Genomic DNA, 17063 nt, shown 5'->3' on the forward strand with positions numbered 1-17063 from the left:
AAACCCCATTGTACAAGGGATACCATGATTTCACAAATGGTCAACTGCCCAGACTCAGCTTCTCAAATCTGATTCCAGCATATCCTCGACGTCCTCATGGGGCTTGTTTTTCCATCTCCAATCCTAAGCAAGGCCATATTTTCTCTCTACAGACAACGAAAACAATACATCGCTGTCTGTGGACAGGAGCTAAACTGGGACCCAGCTGTCTCCGTAGGCCAAACAATGAACATACTGTCATATGTAAAACAGTGCCCTCTTCCCACCGATTTCTAACAGTGTAATTGCCATGCGATGGAGTTATTTTTATTTTATGATATAGTAAATATCTATTCAATTGCTCATTTTAGCAAGCTGGGGAAATGAATAGCATACTCAGTAAAGTACTCACCTTGTAAGTCTGAAGACCTGAGTTCACTCTCTAATACACATATTAATAAAACAAAACAGCTGGGTGGGGCTAGAGCTGCCTTTAATCCCAACACTCGATGGGCAGAGGCGGGCAGATCTCTGTGAGCCTGAGGCCAGCCTGGTCTACAGAGGGCATTCCAGGACAGCAGTGGCTACAAAATAAACCATGAAGATAGAGAGGGAGAGGGAGAGGGAGGGGGAGGGGGAGGGGGAGGGGGAGGGGGAGGAGGAGGAGGAAGAGAGAAGAGAAGAGAGAAGAGAAGAGAAGAGAAGAGAAGAGAAGAGAAGAGAAGAGAAGAGAAGAGAAGAGAAGAGAAGATCCAAGCATGGTAGTGCACACTTCCAATCCCGGGACTGGGAAGATGGAGCCAGGCAAATCCCTGGGGCTAAATGGCCAGTCTAGTGCTCTGACCAGGCCACCCGGTGTTGCCATTGGCAGGAGTCAGGGGCAGAATTTCTATACTCATTTCCTCAGGCCCTGCTCACCTCCACACAATCAAGGTTCAGGGTCCTCTCTCCCATGTGCTGCTGCTTCTAAGAGATTGGCCAGCTCATGGAATGACAAAGAGGGCACATATGTGTAATATGTAAGCGGTGTTGATTGCTTTCCTGGGTGTGTATCCACGCAGAGTTCTCCAGCAGAGTGCAAACTGGTGCACAGGGCTCATCGTGTGGTACAGCACTTGACTTCACCCATCCAGCTGATTAAAACCATCTGTGTGTTTTAATTGGCATCTCAGCACTGTGCGTGCACCCAGGTATTTCTGGATGTTTATGGACTGGTGATGTTTCTGTAAACCATGCATTCTTACCCCCTTTAATTTTCTATTGAGTAATTGAAGCACTTTTTTCCCTCTTGGCCACTTTTGGTCATAGATACTGGGAAGACTACTTTTTTATGTGGAATCACTCAACCACCCCCACCCCTCATGATATTTTTTTCCTCTTTACTTTGACACATGCTATTTTTTCTTTTGTATAAAATGTTTCAGAAAATCTATGTGTCCAAATTAACTAATTAATTGCATCTTTTATGACTTGAAGTTTACAAGCTATTTAAAAAAAAACCTTTTGTGTTGAAGTTTATGAGAAGGAAGTTTTCTCAAGTATCACACAATACAGAGGAAAAGGAGAAGTTACTTGAAACAATGTATTTCTAGGTACGATTAGTCTCAGTGGGCATCTGTGCTTGCTTTGTACAAGCTGCTTTTGCTTAATGAAGAAAACTGAAATGGGTCTGGGAGGTAGTGGTGCACACTTTTAATCCCAGCACATTGGAGACAGAAGCAGGAGGATCTCTTCCAGTTTAAGGCCAATCTGACTTATGTAATGAATTTCAGGACAGCCAGGGATGTCATTGAAGGACCTCATGTCAAAAAAAAACAAAAAAAAAAACAAAAAAAGGAGAAGGGAGGGTATGTGGGGAGGGAAAAGGGAAACCAGGAATGGTGTAGCCACACACTTCATTAAAATGAGATTTGCTGGAGCTTCCTAACAGGGAATATGGGGATGAAATGGTGAGGAGGGTGGAACTGAGGGTGAGTCATTCATTACCAGTGCAATTCCTGAGTTCTAGTCATTCATTACCAATGGAAGACAGTCTTGTCTCCGGTCCTTACCATTAACCACACGAGGGAGCCTGGCTCAGGTTGTGACCTAACTCAGGGACTATGAAGACAGGAGTCAGTGATTCCAACCTCCTGCTGACCCAAGGAACTCAATCCCAAGTGGCTGTGGATGGATGAACCGGTCAGTCACAGGCTCTCCCTTATCCACAGTCCCAGGGCGAGCTCTCCAGCGCTGCTCCATAGGCCACCCAATGCTGCCTTTGGCAGCACACAGGGTCAGCTCTCCTGCCCTCAGGCTCACCTCTATTCTAGAGTCCAGAGCCAGCTCCCAAGTGCTGCTCAGTCAAGGCTCAGGGTCTACTCTCCCAAGAGCTACAGCCTGTGAGGGACTGGGTGTGTCTCAGGGCGCGAAACAAAATAATTGGGACTAAGGAAAGGCAGAGATGGCAGAAGAATTGGTAACTGACGAAGGACTCTGTAAATATTTGTAAATATTTTTAAAAAATTTGTGTACAAGTGTGTGTGTGTGTGTGTGTGTGTGTGTGTGTGTGTGTGTGTGTGTGTGTGTGTATGTACATGTGTATATGTAGTACCCACGGAAGCCAGAAAAGGCCACTGGATCCTGGGACTAGAGTTACTGATGACTGTAAGTCACCATGCATGCTGGGTAACCTTGGTCCTCTGCAAGAGCAGCAATGGTTCTTTGTTACTGAGTCATCTCTCCTGACCCTGATAGGGAAGATTTTGAAAAACTGTTTTAAACATGGTGGTAGGCACCATTCAACATATGTGCCAACACTTCCAAATCGTATAGGTCTCTTAACTGTCAAGAATTATTAAAATGGACACATGTTTAAAGAATAATTTTTATTTAAAAATCCTAAGTTCTGAGAGGAGCAAAGGAGAATCCTTTCTGTTCCTCGCCAAACAGCATCAACAATAAGAAGCTCCCAACTCTTGATTCGTTTTGTGAAAACATAGGAGAGAGCAACATGATGGGGCCTTACATTGTACCTTGAATGAAAAATGTCCAGCCGGGACAGAAGGCAACCAGTTCTCCCCAGACTGCCATCTTCCTTGCCTCCTGTGCACATAGCACTCTCCAGCTGAGGTGCCTTTCAAAGGATGGGAATCGTCTGCCCCGTCTTCCTGCCAGTGCAGGTCGCCAGGTGGGACCCTGAGGAAGGGACCTGAAACTTCTGAAGAACGGAGGAACTTGTGCCACTTGATGCAAGCAAAGACAGTTTCTACCTGCCTGAGATTTTTATTACAAAGGTTGTTGAACTGTACAATTACAACTTGAGAATGGCCCAGAAATCCAAGCGTCCTCCTCCTTGCCAGAGTACAGTCTCTAAACACGACCACCACTGTCTGCTAGGTCATCTCTGAGAGTGCTGTCTCACCCAGATGAATACTTGGCCTAGATAGGCTGTGACTCAGATGGTGAATAATGTGGTTCTCAACCTTCCTAATGCTGCGACCCTTTAATATCATTCCTTGAGTTGTGGTGACCCCCTAATCATAAAACTATTTCTGGTGCTACTTCATAACTGTAATTTTCCTGCTGTTATGAATCCTAATGTAAATATCTGTGTTTTCTGATGGTCTTAGGTGACCCTTGTGAATTGACCCCCAAAGGGGAACGACCTACAGGTTGAGAGCTGCTGATGTAGAAGAATGAGAGCTGGGCCTGTCAGGAGGGGCTCTGAGGGGTTTCCTGGGAGGAAGCCACCTAAGGGTCCAGGGTTGAGGACCTAGTGCTCTGCACAGAGGAACCCACCACACCCAGTCCAACAGTCTCCCAGAGAATTCCAGGGTCTGTCCGGATTAGGCTGGATCTCAGAGGGCTGTGAGTGAGAAAGGGAGAGGCCCTGTTATAAAAACTGAAGGCCTTAGGAGCACAGTGTCCTTAGCGAGCTCTTAGAATGTTCGTTGTCATGGCTCAGTGCTGGGTTCCTGCGTCCACGGCCCTGTCTGTCCATGCTCGTGGCCTCAGTCATTTTAGACACCTAGGTCTGTGCAATGGTTGTCTCACCATTGCTAGCTGTGCTGAGAGAGCAGAGACTGGGCTGACAGAGGAGGCGATTGAGGATGCAGAGCCACTTGGAGGCCTTTGGGCATCCATAGAGGCGATACCGGAAGTGGGGGCTCTGCCTTGTCACTGGTGACAGTGAAGCATGCCGGTGAGGCACCTGAAGGAGTAACAAATTTGACAGAAGGGACAGGAACTCCCAGCGCCCAATCCTATGGAGGCCACTTAGAGGCAGACTATGACCAGCACACAGTGGTCCAGCATGTAAGGACCCCATTAGGACACATGACCTTCTTGGCCCTGAGGTGGGCCCTATTACCCAGCGCCAGATAAAGGAGGGAGAGGCTGGGACTTCCTGACCGCCTTGGGCCCAGGAGTAAGTATTTCACATGACTCCCATCTCACCCCAGGCCTTTTGCTTTTGCATCTTACTTGCCCCCAGGCCAGCCCTGCAGACAGAGAGGCCCAGTCCCCTTGTCCTCATCTCATGCTCAGACAGACAGGACTGTAGGACAAGCTCTGGAAGCCCAGAGCAGCCAAGGGTCTGTCCGGTAAAGTGTACCTGTGCAAGGGGGCTGGTGGAACATTAGGCGTGCAGGAACTGGCCCTGCTGCCTCCACATGCCTCAAATAGAACCTCTTAGCTGGTCTCTGTGCTGGTAACTCAGAGGGAACGAGAAGAGGGACCCAAGTGCTGAGATCCAAAAGCTTTTTCATCACGGGACTTGTATTTCCTGTGAGAATTTTTGGGAAGGAAGCTGTGCAGGGTTTCTAAGAAGAACGTGTCTTTCTTTAAAATCAAGTTAATCGAGTCCCATGGAGGAGATAGAGGAAGCCAGTGTTCCAGCGGAGTAAAATAAATACTCATTTCTTAGCCATGCTTCTTGGTAGAAGCCAGATGTATTTGAAATTGGAGTGGGAACTGCCTCTGCAGGTCAGAACAGGGCTCCTGTGACCACAGTAGACACTGAGCTATGGGGTGGATGCCACTCAAACAAGGATAATTACCTCAACAAGAATACCACTTGGCTGGCTGCTTTTGCAGTAGGCTTAGGGGCAACACTTTCTGATGCCTGTCCTTCCTGATGTCCTCTGTTGGCTCCCTGACAGCTAAATAGGAACATAGCAAGTGCTCTATGCAGCAGTAAGCATTCTTCTTCATCCCAAAGGCATGTAGCTTTTCTCAGGGTATTTCATCACAACAAAAGTACAACTGGAACAGGGTGCTGCTGGGAGGGTAAAGTCGAGTGGTAAGGGGCATGCACAGTCCTTACACAGAGGATGGAGGCACTGGTGTCAAGACAAGACATCATCACTGGAAAAGAACCAGCTATGTCACAGATAGCTACGCTGAGCCTCGAGGAGACAAGTTGTGCTAGGCTCAGGCGTGGGAGTTGTTAGAATTAAGGGCAGGCCTCACAGGTTTGAGTTCCCTGCCCTGTGGTTCTTATTTATAGTTAGTTGCTGGGTAACAAGCTGTAAGACACTGAAAGGCAAAACTCCAAGCAGGCTGACTGGTGTTACTATCTCCAGAAGAAGGCCTACTTTAAAGGGATTAAGTTCACTACAGCAGCATCTATCCATCTACTCTGTCTCTCTCTCTGTTTCTGTCTCTGTCTCTGTCTCTCTCTGTCTCTCTGTCTCTCTCTCCCTCTGTGTCTCTCTCTGTATCTCTCTGTCTCTCTCTCTCTCTGCCCCTCTCTCTCCCTCTCCCTATCCCTGTCCTTCCACTCTTCCACCTCCCCCTCTTTCTGTGTGCTTGTTTCCTTTTCCTCCTTTCTTTCTTTCTTTCTTTCTTTCTTTCTTTCTTTCTTTCTTTCTTTCTTTCTTTCTTTCAGAAAGCTCAAGGGAGTCTACGAGAGTGATGAGACTACTAGCAGTTGGGGTTGGAGAGACTGAAGTGGACTTCTGTAGGCAGGCAGGATTTCCAGTATGGGAGGGAGACAGTAACCAATCCATAAAAGCTTTAACCCCAAATTTGTCCCAAGTGCAAGATGTTCAGGGATAAAGATGGAGCAGAGATTGAGGGAAAGTCCAAGCAGTGACGTTGAGATGCACCCCATGGGAGAGAGCACTATTAAAGATAGTCTAGGAATTGCAGACAGGACCTGATGTAACTGTCTTCTGCCAGGCTTCCTCCAGCACCTGATGGTAACAGATGTAGAGACCTAGAGGTAAATGTTAGGGGGAGAGTTGGGGATTTAGTTCAGTGGTAGAGCGCTTGCCTAGCAAGTGCAAGGCCCTGGGTTCAGTCCCCAGCTCTGAAAAAAAAGAAAAAAAAATGTTAGGGGGAGCTTGAGGAGTCTTGTGGAAAAACGAACTAGAATTGAGAAAGTCAGAGGGACAAGGACACCACAAGAAGAACCACAGAGTCAACCAACTTGGGCGCATGAGGGCTCACAGAGATTGAACCACCGACCAAACAGCATGCGGGGGCTAAACCTAGGCCTCCTACATATTTGTAGCAGATGTGCAGCTCCTCTTCAGGTAGGTTTCTCAACAATTAGAGCAGAGGCTCGCTTGCAATGTTGCCTGCCTTTGATCCCTTTCCCCTAGATGGGCAGCATTTTCTGTGGGTGAGGATATGCTTATTCCTGGTAGGACTAGATGCCCCAGGGCAGGGTGATACCCAAGAAGCTGGGCTCTCCTTTTCTGAGAAAAGAAGGGACTTAGGGAAAGAGAGGCATGTGAGGTGGGTCTAGGAGAAGAGGAGAGAGGGAGAGACTATGATTTGGATGTAAAGTGAATAAACAAATAAATAAACTTGAAAAACATAAGGGAGACGCTTACCTTAGAAACAATGGCCAAGGTGACTGATGGCCTTAACACTTTTCCTCACACAGGTGTTCTCACACCAACAACTAGTAGACATACAAGGCACAGACACTCACACACACACACACACACACACACACACACACACACACACACACACACAGATGTACTCACAGTCATCCACAGGAATACCTACAGAAACACACATACACACATGTATACACACACAAACAGGTACTCACACATTCAAGTAAAGGTAAAAGAAAACACACACACATATACACACATGCGTGCCCCCCCCCACATACACAAGCCACCCTCCTCCCAAACACACACTGATCTAAATACACATACAGAAGCTCACACACAAACCAATCAAAAGCAAAATCCATACACTGCTCGCTAGATACAACAAAATCACCGAGGTCTCCACTCTACGACTCTTCTCAACTCATTCAAAGATCCAGGCCTAGCCGCAGTTTACATCTGTTGACTGGACTGCCTCACAGTCACTCCTCATGAGTTAATAGCAGGACCTATCCTGACCCAGCTCAGGTGGGCTATAAAGACTGCCATTAGGCTTTTAGAAATCAAAGCATGTAGAATATGATGCTGTCCTTAGATTTGAGCTTCTACACTTCCTACACTTTCCCCATTCAGGTACATTAGAGCTTGGTCCCTTCCAAGGCACTTTTAATTTGATGGTTTGAGGCACGAAGTTATTCTTCCTGGGGCCTTGGAATGCCACAGGGCCAATTTTCCTATGTGAAGAAGATGCAGAAAAATCTACGAGGTCATCTTTCACAAACAGCTATTTTATTCTCAGAGTCAGATAAACACATCAAGAAGCCGTATATCCTCCACTAAGAGTGAGGCGAGAACTTGTGCCAAGAGGAGGTGTGTGATGTGACCCTGGTCGGCAAAAGGGCTCTGGTCTTTACCAGCTTTGGACTGGTTTTCAACCTCCACCAGGAAGAGTGATGCCTTTGAGGTGCTCTCTTGCCACCTGGCATCTCTTCATTTGCTTTCATCCTTCGACAGCTGACCTGGAACGTGACAGCTCTCACAGCGCTCCCTTCTGCAGGTCCGTGTCCACACGTGGGTCCTCTTCAACACTGGGACTGCAGAGATGCAGCATCCGGCATCCTCTAGTGATCTTCTAAAAGGCAATGACACATGTGAGAGGGACTCTGGGACCTCTGCTGGACAGGGCATCTCTCCAGCTGTGGTCACCCTGTTCCAAACTGCTCTCCAAGCTTCTCTGAACCTCTTCCCCTCATCTCCTAGCCTCCACCCCATACCACCCTCTCCTCCCTCAGCATCTCCTTCTCTTCCTTCTCCAACTTTATCCTCCTACATTGGTCAGTATCCTGCTGTCTCTTTCTAGTTGAATGTATTTTAGTATTCCCATGAGCAGGATAAACATGGGAGTTACTGTCGGCAATGACAGATGTGCTGGTAGCTTAGACTTAACCATCGTCCCACGGTGTTTTAGACCTAGCTTCCCCGTGCATCATCCCATAGACATACACACTATGATAACCTGCCAGTTGACTCAGACATGAGCAAAATAGATACAAATACAGCAATGTACCTGGGCAGTGTTGGATGCTTGCTCTCTGGATTCCTTCTATGTTCTTCATTTCTGGGGAACAACTCTGTTGTGCCCCAGGGGAGGTTTTTTTCTGGACGGAATGCAGCAACACAGGTTCATCAGGCCATTTCGGATGTTCTTGACCCACCCCCTAAATCTTTTGGGCCAGGGCCTGCTTGCGACAGGCTTAACCTCTGCTGAGGCACTGGATTTGTCTTCTGTGCTTTTAGTGTTGATGGTCTTCTTGCCTTTGCTGTGCACTGAATAAAAGCAGGGGTCACTAATAGAAATTCTGTGGGTTAGCTCCACTGTGGGTGTTATCTGATGTGGCCTGCAGAGAAGACTGCCAGGCCAACTGGCCCTCTTGACTAATCCATGACTAGCTGTCTGGCCGAGGTCAGAACCTTGACTATCAGAGGATGACCCGAGCCATCTGGGCTCGCTTCCTCGCCTTCTGAGCCCTCGCACTGAAGTAGCAGGGTAATCAAGGGTCGGGAATGGGGTCATGCATGGATGAGGCCGGGTTGGGATGTCACACTCTTGAAGAGCCTGCTTTTCCAAAAAGTAGTAACAAGCCATACTTTGGTTGAATTTCTTCTGATCGAGGGAGTCTTTAACCTCTTGGGCTTCAAATCCAATGTCCTGCATTGCTCTAAGAATGGCTGGGTCTGGCCTGAGGGGGATGAGTTCCTTACAAGGTTGTGGGAACCCCTCTGAGTCTATCTTAAGCCAGGGATGAGTCAAAAGGTCAGGAATTGTGGGCCTCTGCTGGGAATTCACTTTCATTAAAAGACTCAGCAGGTCTTGTAGCTCTTCTGACAGGCCAAGTGGTTCAGCATAAGTCCCTAACACAACCTGCCTTCGGAGTAGTGGTAGCCCGACAGCCTCAAATGGGAGTTTTCCAACTGTCATATAATAAAGAATTACTCCTAGGGCCCACACGTCGACCTTGGGGCCCTCATAAAATTTCCCGAGGAACAGCTCAGGAGCAGAAAATGCATAAGTCCCATAGTGCGTTCTCAACTTTTGCCCAGGCCGCACTTGAGTGGCAGAGCCAAAATCAACGATTTTAATTCTTCCCTTGGTATCGACTAGTATGTTATCGGGTTTAAGGTCCCGGTGTATAATGCCTTCTTCATGGCAGTATCCCACAGCACTTAATAATTGTCTGAATATGCCCCGTGCTTCATCCTCCTGCAGATGGCCAGCCTCTTTGATGCGAGAATAAAGCTGGTTCCCCTTGGCCAACTCCATGATGAGGTATGTTATCTTTTCAGTGTCAATGACTTGTATGAGAGATACAATATTTGGGTGGTTGATCCTCATCATGATTTCTACCTCAGATGTGACCTGCTGGCACCACTGTTGTCTCTTGAGGAGCATTTTGACAGCCACGGGGGTACCTGTGAGGCGGTGCACGGCCAACTTCACGGCCGCGTGGAAACCATGGCCGATGGTATTCAAAACCAAATATTGAGAGCAGAAACTCTCTGTGCAAGAGCTGCCCTGAGATCGGAGCCTTTCTGACTCCCGTTTGCTCCGGAAGCTCATTGGAGGTAACAGAGTATAAATGCTACCTAAGAGGAAGGAAAAAGAAATAAAGGGAAGAAAGAGAGCTAAGATGGAAAGTAAAATAGTGAAAAATAAGAAAAACAGAAAACTAAAACCAACCAAAACAACAACAGAAACCCTCAAAAGTAAAACAACGTACAAAGCCAAGGAAATCCTAAGTAAAAAACTACATACTAGTCACTAGGAGGGAGGAGCACAGCTCAGCCACACTAAGAATCAACATCACTGATCGTGTAAGAAAAAAAATGTACAACGAAATATACGAACAATCAAAGGAATTAAAACTATTAACAGTTAGAAAACCCAAGCTACAGAAAATGAAATGAAACAAAATCAACCTCCAAACAAGCAAAACTACATAAAAGCTAAATACCTAGAGATTAAAACAAAATAGAACGCACTCATCAAAACTCCTAGAATATAGAAAGTAATAAAGAGACAACTCTAAGGGAACGTCCCAGTGAATAATTGGGATTAATTGAGATAGGGGTCTTCAAAGGGTTTTTCTCACAAGTCATGCATGGCTAAGGAATGTATGGCTAAGAAATATATATGTATATGTTCACCATCTTGGGCCATTAGGGAGATGAAAACTAAAACTAGTTTGAGACTTCATCTTATTCTAATCAGAATGGCAAAGGCAACAATGCTGGGGTGGATGTGGGGGATGGAGACCCTCATGCACAGTGTCCGTGGGAGGATATAAACTGAGGTGGCCACTGTAGAGTGTGGGGGTTCCTCAGAAAACTAGAAATAGGTGTGCCACCTGATACAGCTACGCCATTCCTGGGATATACTCAAGGAACAATATTTCCTGCTGCAAAGACACTTGTTCATCCATGTTCACTACTGTTTCATTTGTTCACGGTGCAGGGAATGTAGACAGCCTAGGTATCCATCCAGCTGATGAATGACTAATGCGAGTGTGGTACCTACACACAGTGGAATGTAATTCAGATGTAAAAGAAACTGAAATTATCAAGTTTCCAACTAAATGCTTGGAGCTAGACAAGGTTACACTAAGTGAGCTCACCCAGACTCAAAATAACAAACACAGCATGTTCTTACTCATATGCACATCCTTGCAAGAAGTCTTCAGATTTAATAGTACAACTCTCATATCTCAGAGAAAGTTCTTGGTGCAATAGCACAGAAACTCATAGCTGCTAAAAGACTGGAGAATACCTGTTGACAAAGTACTCAGGCGAAACAGGTGTGGGGGGTGTGTCCACATTCCCTCCCTCCCTCCCTCCATGGCTCAGGGATTATAATGGAAAACAAGGGCAGAGAAATTGTAAGATCCTGGGGTTGGGAAGAGACATATCAAAATATCTTCTCAACACAAGACCACCTCATTCATAAACTCCCAACAGCTGTGACTGCCTGCATCAGATCTCCACAAAATCAAGCAGTCCTGCATGACTAACCCAGAGGGGGAACATTGACAGTTGACGACACATAGGGAAGAGAGTCATTCCCCACACTCAGGAACACAGGACACCAGGTTATTAAAAAAACCATGAATTTGTGGGTTGTGGCAAGTGACTGTGAAGATGGATATGGGAGGAGTTGGTGAAGGATGCAGGGAGTGAAGAGGATCCAAATACATTCAATGGAAGTACGAAATTCTCCAAGAATTTATATAAGATTTAAAAACCACAAATAATCACAAACTCAAATCCCCAGTTAGAGTAAAAACAGCAATAACCAAAACTCCCATGCATAAAGAGTCCTATGAGAGGTACCCAAATCCCATGGGGGAGACAGCTGGACTCTCAGAAGTGAGGAGAATTCTGGGAGCATGGGGGAGGCCACCAATTCTGCTCACGTTCCTGGCAGAAGAGGAACCTGCCTAGAGCCCTGTGCACCCAGGATCCTAGGAGCAGTCAGGCAGTCTCTCCCTGTGCAAGAATTGAAAGCCATTCACAAGGGGCGAAGACACACTAGAGAGCAGTTCTAAGACCATCAGTTCTGCTCCAAGGGTCCTGCCTGAAGCCCTCAGGACACACCAACCCAGGAGCAGTCTGGGATAGAACCCTTTCAATTCCTGCCTCCAACCAGAGCTGAGCCAGTCCCAAAGCTCTCTGTACCCAGAAATGACCGTGTGAAAGCCAGTCTCCAGGATTGCTGATACACAGGCTTACAGGAGGGTCAAGCCACTGTTATCGTCAGCAAGACCAGATAACACCAGAGACAACCAGTTGGCAATTGAAAATTGCAGCAACCTAAGGATAATAGAGATGGAAGAGAGAAAGATTCCAACTTAAAGGGCCAGTAAATATCTTCAAAAAATTATTGAAGGTAACTCCCCTAACCTAAAATAAAAGATGCCCATAAACATCCAGGAAGCCTAGAGAACTCCAAATAGATTGGACCACAAAAGAAACACCAAATGCACAAAACAAAGACAGAATATTAAAAGCAGTAAGGGTAAAAGGTCACGTAACATATAAAGGCAGACCTATCAGAATTGCCGCAGACTCCTCACCAGAGACCTTGAAAGCCAGAAGATCCTGGGCAGATGTCAAACAGACCCTAAGAGAACACAAATGCCAGACCAGGTTACTGTATCCAGCAAACTTCTCAACTACGATAGCTGGAGGAAAGAAGATATTACATGGCAAAACCAAATTTACACAATATCTTTCCACAAATCCATCCCTAAAAAGGATAACAGATGGAAAACTCCAACACAAGGAGCGAAACTACCCCTTAGAAAAAGGAAGAACGTAATCCCCTTGCAACACACACAAAAGAGAGCCACACAAACATAATTCCACCTCTAGCAACGAAAGCAACAGGAGACAGCAATCACTGTTCCTTAATATCTCGTACCAGCAATGGACTCAATTCCCCAATAAAAAGACATAGTCTAACAGACTGGACATGTAAAAGACGACCCAGAATTTTGCTGCATAGAGGAAACATACCTCAGTGTCAAAGACAGCCTCTACCTCAGAGTAAAAGTCTGGAAAACAATTTTCCAAGCAGATGGTCCCAAGGAACAAGCTGGAGTCGCCATTCTAACGTCTAACAAAATTGACTTTCAACCAAAAGTTATCAAAAAACTTTCATATTCATCAATGGAAAAATCCACCAAGATGAACTCTCAATCCTGAATATCTCTGCTTCAAATGCAAGGGCACCTATATTCATAAAAGTATACTTAGTCAAGCTCAAAGCACACATTGCACCTCACACAATAATCATGGGAGACTTCAACACCCCACTCTCATCAATGGACAGATCATGGAAACAGAAACTAAACAGAGACATAGCTAATCTGACAGAAGTTTAGGAACCAAATGGATTTAACAGATATTTATAGAATATTTCATCGTAAAACAAAAGAATATACCTTCTTCTCAGTACCTCAAGTTACCTTCCCCCTAACTGACCATATAATTAGTCACAAAACAGGTCTCAACAGATACAAGATTGAAACCAACACTAGCACAAAATTCTCCAAATTGTAAACATAAGAAAAACAAAAGAAGTAAAAAAAAAACCTCAACAACTCTGAAAGCCAAAAACAATCCAAGCAAAGAAAACCAGAAAATAAAATCAGAAGCATAAAAGGTTAAAACTCAAATAATCCCTGGGTCGTGATGGTCCATACCTTTCCTCACAGCACTCAGGAGGCAGAGGCAGGAAGATCTCTGAGTTTGAGGCCTGCCTGGTCTATAGAGAAAGTTCCAGGGTACTCAGGGCTAAGCAGAAAACCTAACCTTAGGAAAATAAACAAAGAAAAATCCCAAACCCAAGTCCAAACCCAAACCCTCCAATATCCCCAGGCTAGGGAGATAGTTCAGTAGTTAACTAGCAAAACTCAAGGGAAAATGTTCTGATCTTTAAAACTAATATAAAAACTGTCAACTGTATAATTTTAATTTTGGATTATGAAGTAGATCAAAGACCTCAACATAAAATCAGACACAGTAAATGTAATACAAATAGTGTTGAGAACTCATTGGTTCAGGAGACAACTTCCTGAACACAACACCAATGGCTCAGATACTAAGATCAACAATGGGACCTCATGAAACTGAAATCTTCTGAAGTGCAGAGGACACTGTCTTTAGGACAAAACAACAGCCTAAAGAGTGTGGAAAGATCTGCATGATCCTACATCTGACAGAGGGCTAATATCCAAAATACATAAAGGAGCCAAGAAGTTAGACATTGTGAATGCAAACAACCCAATTGAAAAGGGGCACAGAGCCAGAGAATTCTCAAGTGAGGAATCTCTAAAGGCTGAGAAGCACTTAAAGAAAAGTTCAACGTACTTAGTCATCAGCGAAATACAAATCAAAATGACTCTGAAATTCCATTTTACACCCATCAGAATGTGTAAGATCTAAAACTCAAGTGACATCACATGCTGTTGAGGATATGGAGCAAGAAGAACACTCTTCCATTGTTGCTGGGAGTACCAACTTGCACAACCACTCTGGAAATCAATTTGGCCGTTTCTTAGAAAATCGGGAATAATTCTAACTAGACCCACCTATACCACTCCCAGGCATATATCCAAAAGATGTTTCACCATACCACAGGCAACTTCCTCAACTGTATTCATAACAGCCTTATTCATAACAGCCAGAAACGTGAAACCACCCAGATGTCCCTCAATGAAGAATGGATAAGAAAATGTGGTTCATTTACACAATGGAATATTACTCAGCTATTAAAAGGAGGACACTGTGAAACTTGAACGCCAATGATTAGAAACTGAACATGTCATCCGGAGTGACGTAACCCAGACCCAGAAGGACAAACCTAGTATGTATACACTTATAAATGGATATTAGCTACAAAGTGCAGGATAACCATGCTATAATCAACAGACCCAACAAAGCTAAATAACGATGACTCAAGGCAGGATACTTGAATCTCATTCAAAAGGGAAATTCAAAAAGTTGAGTGGAGGGAGGGAACTGATGGGGAGAGGATTGGGGACAAGAACAGGGCAGGGCACAGAGGAAGGAGAAAGGAGAAGGCTGGGTTTGGGCAATGCATCTCTGGCATGAAGGAGACTGGGGGTGGGAGGCTCCAGGGAGTCTCTTAGAGTGATGCTAGCTGAGCCTACTAGCAGCTGGGGTTGGAGAGACTGACATACCCATGTCCTGTAGGTAGAAAGGATTTTCACTAGGGGAAGGGGGACACTAACCAACCCACAAAACCTTCAACCCAAAACTTGTCTTACTTATAAGATGTTTAGGGATAAAGGTGGAGCAGAGATTGAAGGAAAGTCCAACTAATGATCGGCCCAACTTGAGACCCAGCCCATGGGACAGAGCATTGTTAATTATATTCTATGACTTGCACACAGGACTTAATATGTCTTCTGCTCCTAACAATTGGAGCAGAGCTTGTCTCTTACTCTGTTGCCTGCCTTCGGATCCCTTTCCCCTACATGGGCTGTTTTTTCTGGGTGAGGATAAACTAAGTCCTGCTAGGAATTGATTTTTCAGGGCAGAGTGATACCCAAGGGGTTGCCCACTTCTCTGAGAAGGGAAGGGAATTATAGGAAGAGGGGCATGTGAGCCGGGAGTAGGAGGAGAGGAGAGAGGGAGAGGCTATGATTGGGATGTAAAGTGAATAAACAAATAAACTTAAACCAAAATATGCTTACCTTAGAAACAATGGCCAAGCTGACTGCCGGCCTCAAAACTTTTCCTCACACAGGTGTTCTCACACCTACAACTAGTGCACCAACAGGGCACAACAGACACTCACACACAGTTGGGCACACCCACACACCCACACTCACAGATGCACTCACAGTCACCACCAAGTATACCAACACACACACACACACACACACACACACACACACACAAAAGCAACTGTCCACACAAACACTGACCTAGACACTCATACACAAGCTACACACAAATCAATCAAATGCAAAATCCACACACTGCTCACTAGATCCACCAAAATCACCAAAGTCTCCACTCCACCACTCCTCTAAACACACTCAAGGAAATCCAGGCCTGGCTACAGCTTAACATCTGTTGGCTGGACCGCCTCACACTCGCTCCTCATGAGGTCACAATAGGACCTGTCCTTGCATGGTTGGGAAGGACTCCAAGGCTCTGGCTTAGGTTGGCTATGGGGAGCCTTTAGGCTTTTAGAAATCAAAGCCTGTAGGATGGTTTGCTGTCCTTAGTTCTCTGTTTGAAGGCTTGCTGTGCCTCCTGCTTTAAAATCCTTATGTCTACCTTCCATGGGTCCCTTTTGCATTTCAACTATGGGTTTAAGAATAAACTACAGATACATATATATATATATTAATTATATACACACACACACGTGTGTGTGTGTGTGTGTGTGTGTGTGTGTGTGTGTAATCTTCTCTTTAAGACGGAGGTGGCTGCTGCCTTTCTGACATTACTCTATCCACTTTGTTTAATACCTGTCGCCAGCCATCTTACATTATTACAGAAGACCTTTCTCATGCCCAGCTAATCATTAACTGCATATCGCACTAAGTTGTGTGGTCTGTTGTTCCTGGAAATTACCCTAACCTGTGCCCTCCTTTAGGGCCAATCATAGTTAAGTTCAGTTAGAATTGCTTTGTATGCTAGTAACAATAACCTTGGACCCGAACCAACCACCCAACTGCCTGGGAAGACTTTCGGCACCTGTGTATGAGCTCTTAGTTGCTAAGAGCTTCTGTGGTTTTGCCTTTCATACTACAGTCCTTGGAAATAGGGTTGCAGTCTCTACTCCCCTGTGTGACATGTGTCACTGACCAATCAGTCCCAGGATATATGTTCCATAAACTGTCCCTGCTTGACTGAAATGGCTGTTTGGTTTGTGGGGTGATTCCTGCACCCCAACACTGCTCATGAGACATAATAAAGAAGCTTATTACTACCTGTAGGGTGACAGGAAGATGCCTTCCTCACAGCTTCCAAGGCTTTTGATTCTCATCTGCCCTGCAAAGGGTGAAGACCTGATTTTGAACCCATGCGAAAGTTGAGCACACACCTGTAATATCAGAGCTTTTAGGAAGCAGGAAAAGCAGGAGAGACAGAAATTTGCCTGGGAGCTTGTCATTCAGGCAGCCTGCCATGTGCAACATCAAACCACACACCTAGTTC

The 17063-nt window shown here is 45.5% G+C and overlaps 1 protein-coding gene across 1 annotated transcript; it reads right to left on the reverse strand.

Annotated features, from left to right (window-relative positions):
• Positions 1–7579: 7579 nt before the first annotated feature.
• Positions 7580–15947, reverse strand: LOC120093081 (uncharacterized). The gene is made up of 3 exons (XM_087598687.1): positions 15587–15947; positions 8380–9956; positions 7580–7944 (listed from the first exon to the last, which is right to left on the reverse strand). The coding sequence occupies exon 2, from the start codon at positions 9928–9930 to the stop codon at positions 8425–8427; it is 1506 nt and encodes a 501-aa protein (XP_087454813.1). The 5' UTR covers positions 9931–9956; positions 15587–15947; the 3' UTR covers positions 7580–7944; positions 8380–8424.
• Positions 15948–17063: the final 1116 nt, after the last annotated feature.

Source organism: Rattus norvegicus, chromosome 1 (assembly GCF_021556685.1).
Source record: "Rattus norvegicus strain SHRSP/BbbUtx chromosome 1, alternate assembly SHRSP_T2T, whole genome shotgun sequence".
NCBI lineage: Eukaryota > Metazoa > Chordata > Mammalia > Rodentia > Muridae > Rattus > Rattus norvegicus.